At 48.0% G+C, this 16,623-nt stretch overlaps 6 protein-coding genes across 8 annotated transcripts; 4 read left to right on the forward strand and 2 right to left on the reverse strand.

Annotated features, from left to right (window-relative positions):
• Positions 1 to 1,766: 1,766 nt before the first annotated feature.
• Positions 1,767 to 4,018, reverse strand: LOC9659389 (50S ribosomal protein L1). Its single transcript, XM_002965295.2, has 10 exons — positions 3,930 to 4,018; positions 3,766 to 3,875; positions 3,661 to 3,715; positions 2,996 to 3,602; positions 2,725 to 2,904; positions 2,593 to 2,647; positions 2,403 to 2,530; positions 2,267 to 2,350; positions 2,076 to 2,201; positions 1,767 to 2,022 (listed from the first exon to the last, which is right to left on the reverse strand). The coding sequence occupies exons 4-10, from the start codon at positions 3,308 to 3,310 to the stop codon at positions 1,879 to 1,881; spliced, it is 1,032 nt and encodes a 343-aa protein (XP_002965341.1). The 5' UTR covers positions 3,311 to 3,602; positions 3,661 to 3,715; positions 3,766 to 3,875; positions 3,930 to 4,018; the 3' UTR covers positions 1,767 to 1,878.
• A 134-nt stretch (positions 4,019 to 4,152) lies between these two features.
• On the forward strand, positions 4,153 to 5,401 carry LOC112344634. Its single transcript, XM_024669758.1, has 3 exons — positions 4,153 to 4,743; positions 4,799 to 4,824; positions 4,877 to 5,401. The coding sequence occupies exons 1-3, from the start codon at positions 4,167 to 4,169 to the stop codon at positions 5,153 to 5,155; spliced, it is 882 nt and encodes a 293-aa protein (XP_024525526.1). The 5' UTR covers positions 4,153 to 4,166; the 3' UTR covers positions 5,156 to 5,401.
• On the reverse strand, positions 4,765 to 7,491 carry LOC9633614. Of its 3 annotated transcripts, none has more exons than XR_002991779.1 (4): positions 5,694 to 7,491; positions 5,453 to 5,609; positions 5,305 to 5,361; positions 4,765 to 5,213 (listed from the first exon to the last, which is right to left on the reverse strand). XR_002991779.1 is itself a non-coding variant. In XM_024669757.1 (3 exons), exons 1-2 carry the CDS (start codon positions 7,438 to 7,440, stop codon positions 5,476 to 5,478), a joined length of 1,881 nt encoding a protein of 626 aa, XP_024525525.1. In that variant the 5' UTR covers positions 7,441 to 7,491; the 3' UTR covers positions 4,765 to 5,361; positions 5,453 to 5,475. The 3 variants fall into 3 exon arrangements, 1 of the variants encoding a protein (XP_024525525.1); XR_002991778.1 differs by having other exon boundaries at positions 4,765 to 5,219; XM_024669757.1 differs by having other exon boundaries at positions 4,765 to 5,361.
• A 406-nt stretch (positions 7,492 to 7,897) lies between these two features.
• Positions 7,898 to 11,094, forward strand: LOC9633615 (AF4/FMR2 family member 4). Its single transcript, XM_002964933.2, has 5 exons — positions 7,898 to 9,045; positions 9,212 to 9,694; positions 10,174 to 10,555; positions 10,635 to 10,733; positions 10,801 to 11,094. The coding sequence occupies exons 1-5, from the start codon at positions 8,803 to 8,805 to the stop codon at positions 10,917 to 10,919; spliced, it is 1,326 nt and encodes a 441-aa protein (XP_002964979.1). The 5' UTR covers positions 7,898 to 8,802; the 3' UTR covers positions 10,920 to 11,094.
• Positions 11,095 to 11,163: 69 nt separating this feature from the next.
• Positions 11,164 to 12,634, forward strand: LOC9659390 (protein PIN-LIKES 2). Its single transcript, XM_002964934.2, has one exon. It carries the CDS (start codon positions 11,233 to 11,235, stop codon positions 12,610 to 12,612), a length of 1,380 nt encoding a protein of 459 aa, XP_002964980.2. The 5' UTR covers positions 11,164 to 11,232; the 3' UTR covers positions 12,613 to 12,634.
• A 6-nt stretch (positions 12,635 to 12,640) lies between these two features.
• Positions 12,641 to 14,770, forward strand: LOC9659391 (acetylornithine deacetylase). The gene is made up of 10 exons (XM_002964935.2): positions 12,641 to 13,028; positions 13,153 to 13,397; positions 13,466 to 13,574; positions 13,624 to 13,762; positions 13,817 to 13,874; positions 13,934 to 13,951; positions 14,008 to 14,130; positions 14,198 to 14,354; positions 14,439 to 14,472; positions 14,537 to 14,770. Exons 1-10 carry the CDS (start codon positions 12,702 to 12,704, stop codon positions 14,638 to 14,640), a joined length of 1,314 nt encoding a protein of 437 aa, XP_002964981.2. The 5' UTR covers positions 12,641 to 12,701; the 3' UTR covers positions 14,641 to 14,770.
• The last annotated feature ends 1,853 nt before the right edge of the window (positions 14,771 to 16,623 follow it).

Raw genomic sequence — 16,623 nt, forward strand, 5'->3', positions numbered from 1 at the left:
ACTTCAATCCATATATTGCAAAGCAAAAACTTTAAACTAAAGTAAGGGATTTAAAAAACAATTATAATTCACAAAATATTATTGTAACAAATGATACATCGTATTTGTTACTTATCAACTATCCTTCAAGATTGCTGTTAGTTTGGACATGACCATTAATATAAACTTTCCTTCACATTTTCTTTTTAGTTAACCTTTGATATATATGTTAACTCAGATTTACGACATTTGTCCTTGTCTACAATTGTATATAAAGGTTAATTTTGCTCCATTTATCCTCCTTACATCCCCAAGGAGGAGTTTTTAGTGGTTATTTTATTTTTATATATCCCCTAAAGTTTCAAGGCTTTAGAATGATAGTATATTTAAATCTCATCCTATAATCACATGTACTACAACTATTACATATATTTATCCTCACATAATAAAGATAAGAAAGTAAGAAAAATTGAGGAAGAAATATCACAGAAGAAGAAGAAGTAGAGAAAGAAGCATCTAAAGAAGAATAATCAATAGTTGTAAGGTAGGAATATAGAAATAAAAAGAAAAAAATGTGTTCACAACTTAGAGTATAGGTATATGTATATATAAAAATTACAACATACTATAGCAGATATTGAGTTATAATAAAAGTTTAAATAATTACTACTTATAATGTAAAAGTGAAATTTTTATTAAAGTATTATTATATTTAGTATTAAAGGAAAATCTTATCATTCATTAAGATGTCATTGTCATTGAATTATTTAATATTGATACTTGTGATATAAAATATGAATTATAGAATTAAAAGTACATTTTATAATTTAATTAAAGTATTATACTTTATGGGAATATTATTTTAATTGAAGTATTATATTCATGGGAATTATGTTTTATAGAATATTGTAATTTAGAAAATAAAATTTATCAAGAATAATATATTAGATGTTTTAATTAATAAAAATATAGTTCTTAAAATAAGTGTTATGTTTTTTATATTTATTCACAAAACACTTCATTAAATTTGCATTTACCACATATAAATATTAATCTTATATACATATAATTTTTATTAATAATTTTATTTATATGATATATCTATAAAGGGTAAACCATGTATAGTTATATGTAGAATTTATCAAGAAACTTAAAAATTATTAACAAAATTAAATATTAGTTGTTATTTTTTCTGAAAATTTTAAGATTTAAATTTTTTAAATAATATTATACATCTTTAAAGACCTGAATATATTACACATATATTTATGTTAATAATAAAGATATAATGTTAATTATATTAAGTGTTTTAAATGATATCATTTAGTTTCATGGTTAGTTACTGACTTATAATTTTCTAAACTATATATGATAAAGAAATTAATGTAACTTTATTAGATTTATTATTTTGTCACAAAATTTGTAGTTTTAGAACTAGTTTTGCATAAGTTTGTTTTATGCATAATATGTGAGTAAACTGTTTGCATCTTTTAAAAATTAATAATGTGCATGAAATTATATGATTATCATTCAATAAAATGATGGTATATTACATTTATATACAGTATATTTTAATAGTTTATTATTAATTACATGTTTGAAATCCTTTTCATATGATGTTTTATGTAGAATTTTTTATAATTTGATAATACCAATATATTAATAAACCATAAGATTATTATTATGGAAGAAACTAAAATGTGGAAAATCGTTTTCTAAATATTAAAAAAATTAATAATTTATTTTCCACTGGATTTAAAACATATAACATTGTGGAAAGATGGAAAGAATAGAAGGAAGTGACATACTTCTTGGTATAAGTTCAGTGGGCTCTGCATATTGTATGTGGCCTTTCAGACAAATTTGATAAACAAGAAAATGCTAACTTCTAAAAGTCTTTCATGGTGACTTCAGCACAGGTACTTTGAAATCCCGCACCTGACTAACATTCACTCGTATCGAAGGTCCCATGGTGGAACAGATGTAAATGGATTTCCAGTAGACACCTTTAGCTCCTTTGGGCTTGTTTGTCTCCACAGAGTTCTGGAGAAACACAAGGAAACATAAAGTTCCAGAGCCAGGATCTTTATACTTACAATCACAGCTAGAAGATTCAAGAGGAGATCCTCGTCCTCAAAGTTCGTCTTCCCGAATGGAATGTGAACGATTCCTGTTTTGTCAACTTTGTACTCTACTTTCCCGCCTTTAAACTCTCCAATTGCCTGAGAACGAACGCATTTCAGGAAGAGAAAGAAACGAACGCGAGGAAGTGTACACACAAACGTACAGTTGGAAGGTCAGTCGTCACAGTCCCTGCCTTGGGATTTGGCATCAGTCCTCGAGGCCCCAGCAGTCTACCAAGCTTTGCAACCTGGAGAACGCAAACATTTCATGCTGAGACACATGATCCATCAAAATATCACCTTTGGCATCATATCTGGAGTAGCCAGCAGCTTGTCGAACTCCATGAAGCCACCAGCGATTTGCTCGATCAATTCCTCTCCTCCTACAACGTCAGCTCCAGCGGTCTTGGCTTCCCCTTGCTTCTCTCCTTCCAGTGCCAGAGAAAACCACACGTTAAGTGCGCAAGTTCGTTTAGAACAAAACCATTACCTTGCGTAAGAACAGCTATTCGGACCTCTTTCCCGGTTCCCTTTGGCAGAGTCACCTGGAAACGAAGCACTTGAAAGAAACCTCTTGGAAGATCCAAAAAGGATGGAATTTAAATAGAGGACTTCCACTCACAGTAGCACGGAGCTGCTGGTCATTGTACTTGGGATCGATGTTAAGTCGGCAGTGAACTTCAGCGGTTTCAACGAATTTGCTCGACGCGGTCTCCTTCATCAATCGGAGAGCGGTCTGTGGATCATACTCCTGCCTCTTGACACGCAGTTTTTGCAGCTCTAGAAATCTCTTCGATCTTCTCTGCAAAGAAAGGACGCAAAGGAAACCACTGTGTCAATCCTCCACCGCAAGCAAAATCCATTCTACAAACCAAAGTAAAGAATCAGCTCACTCTATCGCTCTTGTTGGGCAGCGCAGCCTTCCCCTTCTTGGGCTTGACCGCGGGCGTGGATGCCACTGGCTCCTCCGCCTCTTCCTCATCCTCCACTGAGACCTCCGCCACGGCCACCACCGCCATCACTCTCGCCCTTCCTCTCAATCGCCATGACTGGAGAGAAGAGAATGCCGCTGCCAAGGACGCCGACGAAGACCTCAACCTGGACAATCTGCAAGCCTGGAGCCTGGAAATCCCTCGCGATGGCAATGCCGAGCATTGCGATGACGCTGCGAGATCTAGAAACCCTAGCGTCGCTGCCGTCGCGCACATCCCGTTTCCCCCACTCCCAGAGACCTCTTGTGGTGGATAACGCGAAAAGAGGAATATACCTCCCTTTAGATGTAAATGATAAACCCTAACTAAGCCCTAGAAATTTACAACCGTTAAGCCCTTGCCTTTGGGGTTCTTCGTCGATTAATCTTATCTTCTAGTTTGCTTCTTCCTAGCGCTGGCTTGGGCGGGCGATTCTCCTCCTCCTCCTCCTCCCCCTCCTCCTCCAGCTCCAGTGGCGCTACTCTCGAGCGAAGCTTTCGATTCCGCGAAAGATTTTAACGGAGGATTCCTGGAAAACCAAAGAACAAGGGAGAAATCCACCACGAAAACTAGAAATCCCAGCTCACTTGGTAGCTCTTATCACAAATCCTTCGATCGGCATCGTGCTCTCGTACACCGGATCTGCGCAAGGAAGCGTCAATCGAAGTCACTCGCCTCTTCTCTCGCGTTACCGTTGGCCCCGAGAACCTGGGAGGAGAAGTACTTGTGATGGATCCAGCGCACATAATCCCTCTCGTATTCCCGGTACTTGGCCGCATTGGAGGCCTCGGACGAGGCATCTCTGCGAGATTTCAAAGCGGGAGATCAGCGCGTAGCTGGGATCGAGGATACTCACAGCGCGATCTTGGCCTGCTTGGACGACGTCGTGGCCGTGGGCGAGGCCTCCATCGCCCAGATTTTAGGGTTTCCATGACCCGGCGAGCATATTCGTTGTCACGCCCCGTACAGAAAAGCATATTCTCTGATTATTGTACAAAAGCATATTCCTTGTCACATTCGTACAAAAATGCATATTCCCTGATTTTGATACACTTCCTTGTACGGCAGGGCATGGGTGGATGATGAAGTGGAAATGACCTCTTTCTTTCCACATCGAGAACAAGAAGAAAATCCTAACGAGGATGAGGACGATAGCGATGGCGATGCCCGCGCCCGTCCTCCTCCTCCTCTCTCCGCCTGGATCCTGCGGTTCAAGCCAGTGATCGAAGGTGAGTCTGGTCAGGGAATCACGAGGAGCGGGCGAATGCGTCGATCGCGCTCCTGCTCCTCGGTTCTACTGCCCGAATTCTCGATCAAGCGGCCCCAGCACGAAGAATGCCACGAGCCGCTGGAGGATTGGCTGCTCCACCGGCATTCCATTTCTTCCCCTTCTTTCTCGCAGGAGAAATCCCGTTCCAATTCCAGCAGCCTCTCTCGCAGCCTCGACAGGAGCTCCTTCCTCCTCGCTCCCAATTGCGAGGCTCCACGGCGAATCATTCGAGGGTTCGTCGCCGCCACCGACAGCCAAGAACCGCAAGATTCCCTTTGCGGCTTTCTCAAAGCCAATGCTCCACTGCCATACAGCAGCTATCAAGGATCCAATCCTCGCGACGAACAAGGATTGGATCCAGCAAAAGGATTAGCATCCCTGCTCACCGAATCATCCACAAGTAAGCTCGAAATTCTTCCAAAAAATCGAATTCTTAGCTTCGATTCCTTGCACAGATCGTCACCAAAAACAATCCCAGCAGGTAGGCAAAACTTCCGAGGAGAAAAATCTCATTTTGCCTGGTTTGCTTGCAGCAATCTGGATCAAACCAGGAGAACTTTGTCCATCCGGAGTCTGTTCTAACCCGACCGCTCTACACCAAACGGCAATCCATCCGCAAGGAAGGGTCGTGGATCAACCGATGGTCGGACGAAAACTCGGCCTCGGTCTCTGGCCTCGGCTACGTTCCCAGCGCCGCTGCCATGGCGATCATCAGTAAATCTTACACGAGCTCACTCACAACACCGTCATGGTCTAACTCGATCGAGGCCTGGCAGTCGGACGCCGACTCCAAGGATGCTCGTCGCTGGTAGCAACTAGGAAACTGTAGTAGGCAACTTTTTTTTTTCTTTCAAAGTTCTCAAAGTTCATCTGCATCTGCGAATAACATATTAAAAACCAAGGCAGCGATTTCGAAAATGAAAAAGCCTGCGAGTAGCGTAGCTATGTAGTAACAACTTACTGAATGGTGGTTCTTTAGACAAAATATAATATGCCAGTATGGACAAGGTACAATGGACTGCACAAACAAAAAACAAAGAAATTTTCATGGTCGCTCGTCAGTACTTTTTTTGCCGATATAGAAAACTTTGACAAAGCACCAGACACACCTGATTTCTGCCAGATTTGATTCTCACTGCGCCTCGACTGCATCATTTTCGGAAGCTACAGGAGGAGCTGCCGGATTCTTAGCGGCGTCGGACAACTCCAGCGACGCGGTCTGCGTTCCTTTCAGATCACCGGCATTCGTACTCTCAGGCTCCACTCCTATAAAAATGAATACACGAAAGGAATGAAAACATAGCTGTGAGATAACCAAGGCCCGAGAAACGAGAAGTAACAGTCGCGTACCTTTGTTCGTTGACGCATCTCCAGCATCCTCGGACCCGGGCTGCATCACTACCTCGTTGACTACCTCTTCCTGATCCCTTGGAGCGGCCTCCACCACTTCTTCAGCCTTGGTTCCATCGCTTGGATTGTTTTCCTGCGCTGCAACCTCTGGAAGACCCTCATTTGCGTAATCCTCAATGCCTATCTGCTGCTGCTTGTCATCGACTACAGGAGCTTCCTCCGGCTTCACGTCTTCATTCCACTTGCCAATCTCAAACTTCGCGTCGGATGGAACTCCGTAAAACGATATGTCAGTGTCAGTCTTGTTAGCTTCCTGATCGGCGGATGCCTGTGCCTTTGTCAATGCGTTCCCTTCGTCCGCGGCCTTCTTCACTGCGGCAGCCATATCGACCTGCTGTTGGACACCGCCTTGGCCTAAGTTGACAACCTCGTGAGGACCACCGTCGTCGGTATCCATGGCCGTGACCCCGCCGTGCTCCTCGGATTGAGAAGGAAAGCCGGAGAGGATGTCCGCGAACGGAAACGCGGCGTTGGGATCCGATAAATACGTCGATGGGAAGCCGTGGGTGTCGACAGTCTGGTAGAGAGCGTGGTTGGCTTGGTCTTCTTCCTTGATCCGGGGCTGCTGCTTTTGAAGCATCGACTCACCAGGCTCCTCCTTCGGCTCCACTCCAGAAGGAGAAGCTCCTGGCGACATTCCTTCCTGCTTTCGCCGGACTCCACGAGCAGACCTTGGCGAAGTGATATGCATCTCGTCACCCTGGCTCTCTTCCTTCCCTTTCTCCGAGGGATCCAGCTTCGCCCCAATCAAGCCGCCGACTCTAGGCTCCAGACGAACACCATTCCGCCGTAGCTCAGACCTGGCATGTATCTCTGCTCTAGCAGCCTGTGCCGCGATGTCAAGCGCAGCCTTGGCGGCAAGAGCAGCCTTGGCCGCAGCTTGGGCTTTCGCAAGAGCCGTCGCCTTTGCGTTAGCGGCAGCTCTAGCAGCAGCCTGGGCAGCGTTCTTCGCCGCTTGCAACGCTTCCTGGGCTTGATTAACACTTGGCTTTGGAGGAAGTCCCTGCTTGCTATCCTCTTCCATGGGAGCCTCAGTAGTCGGAGTAGTAGCAGCAGTAGTAGCGCTAGGATTGGCAGCAGCACTAGGATCATCACCCTCGCTCTTGACAGTCCGGGCCTTTTTGTGCGATGGGCTTGCCGGGCTGGTACTCTCCTCGTTCTTGTTCCTACACTCGGGACAAGTATACGCATTTGGGTCGAGAGCCGCGCCAGGAGAGTTCTTCGTCTCGCATTCTACGTGAACCGATCGCTTGCACTGTCCACAGTTGAGCCAGATCTTGGGATCACCCAGAGTCCCCGCGTCCTGGTACGTGACGAGGCAGTAGGGACAGAACATATTCATGCTGTAGAGCATGGTGCAAGTGTTGCACAGCCGCTGGTAAACCCCGCTCTTCTTCACGCGCCGCCAAGCGCTGTTCTCTTTGCTCCCACACCACGAGCAGCTCTCGTCGGATTTTCCCCCCGGCGCACCCGATCCCAGCCCAGGCGCTGCTCCTGCCACTGCCGCCGGGCCTGGAGGAGCTCCCACAGCTCCAGCGCCGCCCTGGTCGACCGCCACGGCCGCGATTCCCCCTTCCGCCATACCTTTGCTCGGATCACTGGCGCCGCGGTTGAGCAGACGCTTGCGAGGAGGCAAACAACCTTCTGGCGCTCCAGCCGTTGCCACTCCCGCGTCGGCGTCCTCCATCACTCACCCTAAAGCCACCATCAGTGAGCTAGGGTTAGGGCTTGGCTCCAAAACCCCAGAAAAGCTCTGGCTCGTCCACGTCAGACCCATTTTCTTGGAGAAGTAACGGTCCCCGGTTCGAGTCCTTTGGAGGGAGGCGCTCTATCCAACAAAGCAATGATGGCATCCCGTGGGACACATGAAGAAATGAGAACGTGGTCGCGCGCGCTTTAAAAGTCCCATTTCAAACACCAACGAGCCAAAATCCCCAGGCCCTAAAGTCCACCACCTTTGACAAACTTCCATGCAAAAAAGCCGCGATCTCTCAAATCCAAAGAATGTGACAACATTGAAGAGAATAAAAATCTCCGATAATTCCAGTTTCCAATCACCCCAAATTTCTGATAAAAGACCCGAGTCTTTGCTCTTTGCAGCAAATGCCCTTTGCGGGCATTTGTTTCAAGCCGGTTTTCTCTCGACTGTAGGAAAAAGTCGCCAGGACAAGTAGATTAAACAAAGCAAACACATCCATCCCGTGCGCTCTTACGTCCGTACTTAGACTTTCAAGCAATCACTCACTCCAGCAGACCAGTAAGTACGGATTAGATTATGGACAGGATAGCTCCCTCACTCATCACTCAACCATTCAAATCCCATTTCGTGTGTGCCAGCCAGAGCTTTCATCCACTGCTGCGGCAAACAACGAACGACCATCCCTGTCGATGCCTCTCCGTTTTGCTTGATCTTATCTCCATCCCCCGTGCCGTGGATCACTCATAGCTAAGTTTTCATGTCGAGTTCTTCATCGTGTTTGGAGTTTTAATCCGGAAACCTGCCAATAGGGGTCGATCCGATCGGATCGGATCACTTGGGTTGGTTGGCATCGCCGGGGGAAACCGACCCACGAACCGAATTCCCACTTTTTAAAGCGCCCACACAGAGATCTTTGAGACACACTCTGTCTTGTCTGCCAAAGAAGCCCTCTTTGGATGCATGACCGATGAACCGATTCCCAGGGGGGGGGCTTGTCCCTTTTTCCGCTTCTCTTTTCTCGCATTCCATTGTCAAAAAGGGGCTCTTTTGTTGCGAGACAATGCAGCGTCTGGGCGGCATTGCAGTGCATGGTACCATGTAAAAGCATTTGCCGGCTCCAGGGTTTTTAAGGGAGGGCCAAGAAAACTAGCAAAGAAAGAGCGCGCTCCCAAAAGAGAGAGAAAAAGAGGAAAAAAAGAAAGCAAATTAAAATAAAGGAAAGAGAGAGCAGCTCTCTCGCCAAATGCCTTGGTAGGCATTTAGCTTGCGAGCGAGCTCTCGGCTATGGATCTGGGCTCTCTAGTCTTCTTCTCCCACCCCTTGTTCTAAATCTACCATACGTTGCTGGCAATGTCTTACTACTCCTCCTCCTCGAGCTTTGGAGCCGCGGATTCGATGGCCAAGATCGCCCAGCAGCAGCTGGAATCACTCCCCGATCCCAGCGATGGCGACCAGGACGACGATTTCGTGGCCGGCCTGGTGGAGCAAATGGCGCACTCGATGCTGGACGAGGAAGAGTGCGGCGGGGACGAAGGATACCCCGCCACTAACGCCGCCGCAACACCGCTGTGGCCGCCGCTCCACGAAACTCAGGTGTGCTAACAGCTTGAACCGCGAGCGAGAGAGAAAAGGAAGGAATGTAGCTTAGATTTGGTGTTGGGTTCTTCTTGTTTGTCTCTTCCTCGCTTGTTTCTTGCTGTTCTTCTCCGTAGCGAGAGATTCTCATCGATTCTTTGGTGGTTTTTTTTTTTCTTTGTAGCGGAGAAGCGGGTGGAGCTCCACGAAATCCAGCCCCAGCCCCGCGGTATCGCCGCCGACGCCGCTCCACCACTTCGGTCACGAATCCGAGCCGCCGCCGCCGCCTCGCGGCAGCGATGCGTGGGAGCTGCTCCATCTGGCGGCGCAGGAAGTGATGCGTCTCAAGATGGGCGGCGGCGGCGGGGGTGGCGGCGGTGGCGGCGGAGAGTTTCCTTGTTCTTCTTCGTGTTCTTTCTCTTCTTGTTCTTCTTCTTCCTCTGCCGGCACTTGCTCCTCGCCGCCATCTTCGTCGAGTTCCTCGTTTTCTCGCGACGAGATCCGAGCTTACAACCGAGCCGCGTCAATGTACCACTCGATCGGCACCGCCAAGAACAGTGGCATCGTCGAGTGCTGTGGAAGCAAGCCTGTTGGTTGTGCGTTTGGGCAGCAGCAACTTGACTGGAAGCAGCAGCAGCAGCAGCGAAGTACTCAGCGCCATTACCAGGTATGATCGAGCTCTTTCGTTGCAAAGTTCGTTTTTTTTTTTTTGTTTTTTTTTCCGTGTTCTTGGGCGTGCTCTGCCAGTTTCTCTGGTGTGTTGAGAATCGTACAGACATTTTGATTTGTTTGATGGATCGTTATCTTTGTTGGTCGCCCAGAGCGCGTGACCCTGTGGATTTGTGGATTCATGCGTGTTTGCTTGTACATCGATCTCCTCGCTTTCACTTTTCTTTGTCAAGTTTAGTGGTGTTTTTGTTAAGTTCGTTCTTGGTTTCTCAGTGCGCGTTCCTTAGATTTAGATTTTATCTCTGTGCTTTCGAGGGCGATGATTAAATGGGATTTGATGCGTTGGTGCTACTTTTGTCAGTGTTGCTTTAGATTGTCTTGGTGTTTGAACTCAAAGTTTAGATTTTTAATGCTTGTTCTTTCTCGTGGTTCTTCGTTCGTTTGGAACTCAAGTTTTTGCGATGATTCCTTGCGCAGAATGCTTTGAATCCAGCAGCTGGGATCGTTCCAGTCGCCTGGAACAGGCGAGCTCGATCACCTCGATCTCTCCAGCAGCAGCAGCAGCAGCAGCAAGCTCGACATATCGCGAGCAGCCGGAACTTGCATCAAACTTCTTCCACTCGATCATCAAACATCCACCACTCGGCGTCATCGCTCTTCTCGTCACAATGGCCAGCGGCATCCAGCGTGAAGTCTCACACCACCGCCACCACCGCCAATGGCGGCACTGGAATGCGAGCCGTGTTCTTGAGAGGCCCCGGATTCGGAAGCAGCACCTCCAACGGGACGGGAGTGTTTCTCCCGCAAGCCACCGCTCCCACTGCCAGCAGCAATCGCGATCCACAAAAACGAAAGCCACGTAAGTGAAGTGATCATCTCTTGATGGTCAAGAAGTTCTCACCGTTTTAAATTGCTCTTCGTTTGATCCATCCATCCAGCTTGCTCCACGGTGCTACTCCCTTCCCGGATAGTCGAAGTTCTCAACCTCAACGTCGATGATCTGGAGTGCCAGCCGCATCCATCGCTTGGTACCACTGGTAAGTTCTCGCAGAGTTCTTCCCAAGTTCTTGGATTGACATAGATTTTGGTGCTGGAACGTCACAGATCACTCGAGCAGCGATGATTACCTGAGCGTCCATCTCTCCAAATCCTACTCGGCGTGCTCTCCAACGCGGTGGCACTCCACTGCGGAGCACGCTCTCCCAACGGAGTGGACTTACTGAGAGCTAGCGAGCTCGAGCTAGCGCATCACAGCCGTCCATCCAGAGGCCATCCTCACCGGAGCCGTCCGATCCCTCGTCATGTGGATAGAAATAAGTACCAGGGTCTCTTCTCACTTTCATACAAACTCTATGATAGCTTGTAAGATTTTTTGAATAAAACATAGTCCTTTGAGTATATTCTCTAGATGGATATTTTTTTAGGGTTCTTGGGAGAAAAGAGCCCTAAAATCAATGGAATATCCGTTAGGGCTAGTTCGCTGTCCGATCACTATCCACGCATCTCTCCGGCCAGGTCTTGGAAGCTAGCGCTGCTATGGATAATCTCGCGGCAGCGCTCTCGATGGACAATCTCGCGGCGGTGCTCGCCAGCGGCGGCACCCAGCCCAACATTCTCGGCCCCGTGGTGCCCCTTCTCAAGATCCTGTGTATGTGCATGGTCGGCCTCCTCCTCACACATCCACGAATCGGCGTCCTCGGCCCGGATTCCTGCAAGCTCCTCAGCAAGCTCGTCTTCGCGCTCTTCCTCCCCTGCCTCATCTTCACGGAGCTGGGCAAATCGGTCACTCCCAAAAACATGCGCGACTGGTGGTTCATCCCCGTCAATGTCCTCGCCAGCTACTTGATCGGCTGCGTCGTCGGCTACCTCGTCGCGATCCTCTGCCGCCCGCCCCCCCGGCTCTTCCGATTCACGGTCGCCATGACAGGGATCGGCAACACCGGCAATCTCCCCCTCTCGATCGTCGGCTCCGTGTGCCATGGCTGGAATCCATTCGGCAAGCAGTGCAAGCGATCCGGGGTGGCCTACGTCTCCTTCGCGCAGTGGGTCGCGGTGATCGTGCTCTACGTCTTCGTCTATCATATGCTGGAGCCGCCGCGGGATTACTACTGCTACATCGATGAGCTGGGTCGCGGCGAGGAGATCATCGATCAAGAGAGTGGTGTCCAGGAAGAGGAAGAAGAGGAGATCCAGGTGGCCCAGATGCCCGATTTCGTGGAGGCCGAGTGGCCGGGCGTCAAGGACGCCGGCACCGAGGAGACGAGGACGCCATTCCTGGATCGGATCTTCCGGCGCGCGTCTTTCAACGAGAGGAGGGATCCGGTGGTGGAGGATCACGAGAGAGTGCGGTGCTTGCGCGAGCCGAGGGTGGTGAGGAAGATGAGGATCTTGGCGGAGAGGACGCCGCTCCAGCACATGCTCCAGCCGCCGACGGTGGCGTCGCTGCTGGCGATCCTGGTGGGATCCGTGCACTACTTGCAATCGGTGGCGTTTGGCGAGGGCGCGCCGCTCGAGTTCTTCACGGATGCGCTCACGATCCTGGGCAATGCGATGGTTCCTTGCGTGCTCTTGGTTCTCGGGGGGATGTTCTCCGGGGGTCCGGCAAAATCGGAGCTGGGGCTGCGCACCACAGTCGGGATTTGCGTCGCACGGCTCGTCGTGCTGCCCGCGATTGGGATTGGAGTGGTGGTGGCTGCCAATCGGGGAGGATTTCTCCCCCAGGGCGATAAGATGTTCCATTTCGTGCTGCTGCTCCAGCACGCCATGCCCAGCTCGATCTTGATGGCGGGATTGACGAGCGTGAGGGGATATGGCGAGAAGGAGGCATCGTCGGTGCTGTTCTGGCAGCACATCTTCTCTGTGGTGTCGCTCGCGGGTTACATTGGGATCTACTTCAAGTACATTAGCTACATATGAATCGAGGATCTTTTAAGGCTGATTTTAGGGCTCTTGAGCTTACTCTGTTTTTAGGGTTCTTGACTCTTTTGCCCAAAAATTTGGGGGCAATGGGCATGGGCGTGGAGGGCGTGAAAGCGCTGCAGCTTGACGATGATGCTTTCATCGCGCTGCTCCGGAAGCTCATCGGCGAGGCGAAGCATCTCCAGAACAATCCGCCGGAGCTGATCCCGCGGGAGGATCTGGCGGCGCGGCATGTTCTTGAGGTTTTGATGCCGCTCAGCACCGAGTATGGCGGCCCGCTTGTGGTGAAGCATGTCATCTACACGGAAGGGAGGGGGAATGTGATTGTGGAGTATCCAGGCACGGAAGTTGGGAAGATCGTCTCCTTCGTTGGCTGCCATATGGACGTTGTCACTGCGAATCCGGACGACTGGGTGAGCTTGAAAATTTGGATTTCTTCTTCGCATTCTCGGATCCGATCTTCGAGACTTTCTAAGAGGCTGGAGTTCTTCCATTTCTCTGATGAGGTGCCTTTGTTCTTTGTTGTTTCCTTCGCAGGAATTTGATCCTTTTAGTCTGAGTATCGATGGTGACAAGCTGAGAGGACGAGGAACTACTGATTGCCTGGGACATGTAGCCCTTGTCACTGATCTCATGAGGCAGCTCGCGGAGAAGAAACCCAAGCTTAAATCGACCGTGGTGGCAGTTTTCATCGCGAACGAAGAGAATTCATCCGTGGTTGATATTGGAGTCGATGGTTTAGTGAAAGACGGGCTTTTGGACAGCTTAAAGAACGGTCCACTGTAAGTGTCGCTCTTCCTCTTTGTTTTCTTTTTTTTCTTACTACTCTGGTTTTGGTTTTGATCTGCAGGTTTTGGATAGATACAGCAGACAAGCAGCCGTGCATAGGGACTGGCGGCATGATCTCTTGGAAGCTCACGGCTTATGGAAAGCTTTTCCATAGCGGCCTTCCACACAAGGTTCGTTATTTCTCTTCTTCCAACTGAATTCTAGAGTAGGTTTATGTAGGCCATTAATCCGCTTGAGCTTTGTATGGAAGCTATGAAAGAGATCCAGACGCGGTTCTACTCTGATTTCCCCGCGCATCCAAGTGAAGAACGCTATGGTTTTGCAACACCATCCACGATGAAGCCCACGCAGTGGAGCTGTAAGTATTCTGTGGAATACATGACATTTTTAACCTTGAAACTCGTTTTTGAAGATCCCGGAGGTGGAGTGAATCAAATCCCAGGCCAGTGCACGATTTGTGGAGACTGCAGGTCCGTTTTTTTTTATGTTTTTCTCTAGTAAATGCTCACATAATGCTGATCTATCGTAGGATCACACCATTTTACAAGTGAGCCTCTTAAGCTTGACGATCGGATCAGTTGACTAAACTTCTGGTGTGACTAGTGTCCAAGACGTAGTAAAAAAACTCAAGAGCTACGTGGATGATATCAACGCAAATATTGAAAAGCTTGGAGTTAGGGGCCCGGTTTCTAAGTATACACTACCAGAGGAGGGCCTGAGAGGAAGGTAAGCTCTTTTGTATAAGTTTTGGAATCTTGACAACGCATTTTTTCGTTTTTTATCGTATTTCCAGATTGACTATGGAATTCGATGAGATGATGATGTCTGGCGTGGCGTGCAATCTTGATTCCCCGGGCTTCCATGCGCTGGCCAAGGCCACTGAAGAAGTCGTGGGGGTTGTCAAGCCTTACTCCATCACGGGCTCTCTTCCTTTGATTCGTGAGTTGCAGGTATGTGTTTTTCCTTTTCGTTGTTTCGTTCTCTGACGATCTCTTTCTTTGTATTCGTCGTGCACGACTGATGCTCGATCACAGGATGAGGGCTTTGATGTCCAGACCGCAGGCTATGGTAAGCAGCTTGAGCGTTTCGTGTGAAGCTTTCAGTTTTGATATGGATATGCCCCGTTTCTCAGGATTGATGTCCACATACCATGCTCGTAACGAGTACTGCTTGCTGTCTGATATGCGCCAGGGGTTCCAAGTTATGGCCAACATCATCTCGCGCCTAGAAGAGTGACGTGAGCTACAGGGTTATGTCTATAACGCAGAACTTTGGCTATGGATTTCACAGTACCAAGTCCAGCTGATATAGCTTTCTTGCAAATATTCCAGGAAAACCTTTCAATCCATAAGTTTCTTTTGCATCTCGTGCTGCTTTGAGGGTTCTTGAGCGCAGCAGCGCAAGCATATGCGACTGCAAATCTGAACAACTGGGTAAGCTTTTTCTGGATCAAGGTCGATCTTCGCAATTTTCTTTTAGTGATCTGTGTAGCGCTTGTAAACGCACAAGCTGATTTTTTCTTCATCCCACGGGTTACTCGAGAAGAACGGTCCATTGTAAGCCTTTTTGGTTCTTTGTTTCTTTCATCTTTCTCTTTTCTGTATAGATTTGGATAGACACAGCAGACAAGCGACCGTCTGGTGCGAAGATTTCTCAGGCCCCGAAGGTGAAGAAGATGGAAGAGAGAGGAGAAGATCGGAAAGGGAATAAAGAAAAAAGCCAAGGTCAAGATCATGAAGCCTCTGCTTTGCATGGAAAATATGAAGCAGATTCAAATGCCAGTGTGGGTCCGTTTCTGGATCACACCATTTACAGCGAGCTTCCTTGTATGTTTGATCTGTAAACTCTTGAGTACTTATTTTCAAGGTCACGAAGAAGTCGTGAAAGTTGTACGTGGCATGGAAACCAAAGCAAGCTAAATTTTCTGAGGCCGCGGCTCCTGCACGATCGGGCTTTGGTCCAGGGCATCCTCAATGGCCTTGCTAGATAGATGCAAAATACATGTAAATCTTCGAATGATAAGCAAAATAGATGGAAGACAACCCTCAGTCAGTGCCTTGAACGACACGCTCTTCCAGCACAGTGAATGGAAACACTTGCATCAATCAAGTTTTGTTTAGACCATCTTCTCAGGGGCTGCTGGGTCTAGGCTGAACCAGCAACTCCAAGCTCATGCTCTGGATTGACCATGACGCCTAGGAAAGAATTTTCGATTCCAAAGATCAATGCCGAAAGTGCTTTGATAAGGTAGAGGCTCTTTTTTTTTTACCTTCTTTTCCATCTATCGACATAAGCAACAGAGAATCTCCTCAGCGTGCAGAGAGAGAAAGAGCGAGCTTTTTTGGTCACCGTGGCGCACAATGGGGCATGGGACCTCTCTCCTCGGTAAGAAGGCGAATCCGGATGACTGGGTAAGCTGGAAAATTTGGTTTTCTTGTTCGCATTCTCGGATCTGATCTTTGAGAATCTCTTTCTTCTGTTCCAACTGGCTAGAGTTTTTCCATTTCTATTGGAAGTTTTCTTTTTTTTCTGATGAGGTGCCTTTGTTCTTTGTTGTTTTCTTCGCATGAATTTGATCCTTTATCTAGACGAGGAACAATTAATTGCCTGGGACACGTAGCGCTTGTCACTGATCTCATGAGGCATCGAGGGACATAGGGCATAGCAACCGGCATGATCTCTTGGAAGCTCACGGCTTATGGAAAGTTTTTCCATAGCGGCCTTCCACACAAGGTTCGTTATTTTCTCTTCTTCCAACTGAACTCTAGAGTAGGTTTATGTTGGGCATTAATCCGAGCTGAAGGAGATCCAGACACGGTTCTACTCTGATTTTCCTGCACATCCAAGTTATCACTATCCACGACGAAGCCCACGTGGAGCTGTAAGTATTCTGTGGAATACATGACGGTTTTAACCTTGAAACTCGTTCTTGAAGATCCCGCCAGTGCACGATTTGTAAGAAATTGCAGCTCCGTTTTTTAAGGTTTTCTCCTAGTAAATGGCTGATCTATCTCATAGCATTTTAAGTTTTAATCACTTGACTAAGTCTATAACGTTTAGATTTAGTAAATTTAACACCTTAAAGTGATTAGAATATGTGGTTTAGGTAAGGCTCATATGGATCTGATACCATGGTGGGAGATCTTTTCGCGTCTGGACAATTGGAGCATAGTCCGTGCAAGCAGTGTGTGTAAGTCATGGAGGGACATAATCCGATCC

This window comes from Selaginella moellendorffii, unplaced genomic scaffold (assembly GCF_000143415.4).
Source record: "Selaginella moellendorffii unplaced genomic scaffold, v1.0 SELMOscaffold_5, whole genome shotgun sequence".
NCBI classification, from domain to species: Eukaryota; Viridiplantae; Streptophyta; class Lycopodiopsida; order Selaginellales; family Selaginellaceae; genus Selaginella; species Selaginella moellendorffii.

What these genes read in the sequence shown, in the direction of transcription:
- LOC9659389 (XM_002965295.2), bottom strand. Translation starts at nt 3,310, where the DNA reads ATGTGCGCGACGGCAGCGACGCTAGGGTTTCTAGATCTCGCAGCGTCA. An exon ending in AATAGCTGTTCTTACGCAAG is followed by an intron (nt 2,531 to 2,592) that starts GTAATGGTTTTG and finishes TGGCACTGGAAG; the next exon opens with GAGAGAAGCAAGGGGAAGCC. An exon ending in CTCCAGATATGATGCCAAAG is followed by an intron (nt 2,351 to 2,402) that starts GTGATATTTTGA and finishes TGCGTTCTCCAG; the next exon opens with GTTGCAAAGCTTGGTAGACT.
- LOC112344634 (XM_024669758.1), top strand. Translation starts at nt 4,167, where the DNA reads ATGACCTCTTTCTTTCCACATCGAGAACAAGAAGAAAATCCTAACGAG. An exon ending in GCTCACCGAATCATCCACAA is followed by an intron (nt 4,744 to 4,798) that starts GTAAGCTCGAAA and finishes TTCCTTGCACAG; the next exon opens with ATCGTCACCAAAAACAATCC. An exon ending in ACCAAAAACAATCCCAGCAG is followed by an intron (nt 4,825 to 4,876) that starts GTAGGCAAAACT and finishes GTTTGCTTGCAG; the next exon opens with CAATCTGGATCAAACCAGGA.
- LOC9633614 (XM_024669757.1), bottom strand. Translation starts at nt 7,440, where the DNA reads ATGGAGGACGCCGACGCGGGAGTGGCAACGGCTGGAGCGCCAGAAGGT. An exon ending in AGATGCGTCAACGAACAAAG is followed by an intron (nt 5,610 to 5,693) that starts GTACGCGACTGT and finishes TCATTTTTATAG; the next exon opens with GAGTGGAGCCTGAGAGTACG.
- LOC9633615 (XM_002964933.2), top strand. Translation starts at nt 8,803, where the DNA reads ATGTCTTACTACTCCTCCTCCTCGAGCTTTGGAGCCGCGGATTCGATG. An exon ending in CGCCGCTCCACGAAACTCAG is followed by an intron (nt 9,046 to 9,211) that starts GTGTGCTAACAG and finishes TTTTCTTTGTAG; the next exon opens with CGGAGAAGCGGGTGGAGCTC. An exon ending in TCCATCGCTTGGTACCACTG is followed by an intron (nt 10,734 to 10,800) that starts GTAAGTTCTCGC and finishes GGAACGTCACAG; the next exon opens with ATCACTCGAGCAGCGATGAT.
- LOC9659390 (XM_002964934.2), top strand. Translation starts at nt 11,233, where the DNA reads ATGGATAATCTCGCGGCAGCGCTCTCGATGGACAATCTCGCGGCGGTG.
- LOC9659391 (XM_002964935.2), top strand. Translation starts at nt 12,702, where the DNA reads ATGGGCATGGGCGTGGAGGGCGTGAAAGCGCTGCAGCTTGACGATGAT. An exon ending in CTTTGATTCGTGAGTTGCAG is followed by an intron (nt 14,355 to 14,438) that starts GTATGTGTTTTT and finishes GCTCGATCACAG; the next exon opens with GATGAGGGCTTTGATGTCCA. An exon ending in TGTCCAGACCGCAGGCTATG is followed by an intron (nt 14,473 to 14,536) that starts GTAAGCAGCTTG and finishes CCCGTTTCTCAG; the next exon opens with GATTGATGTCCACATACCAT.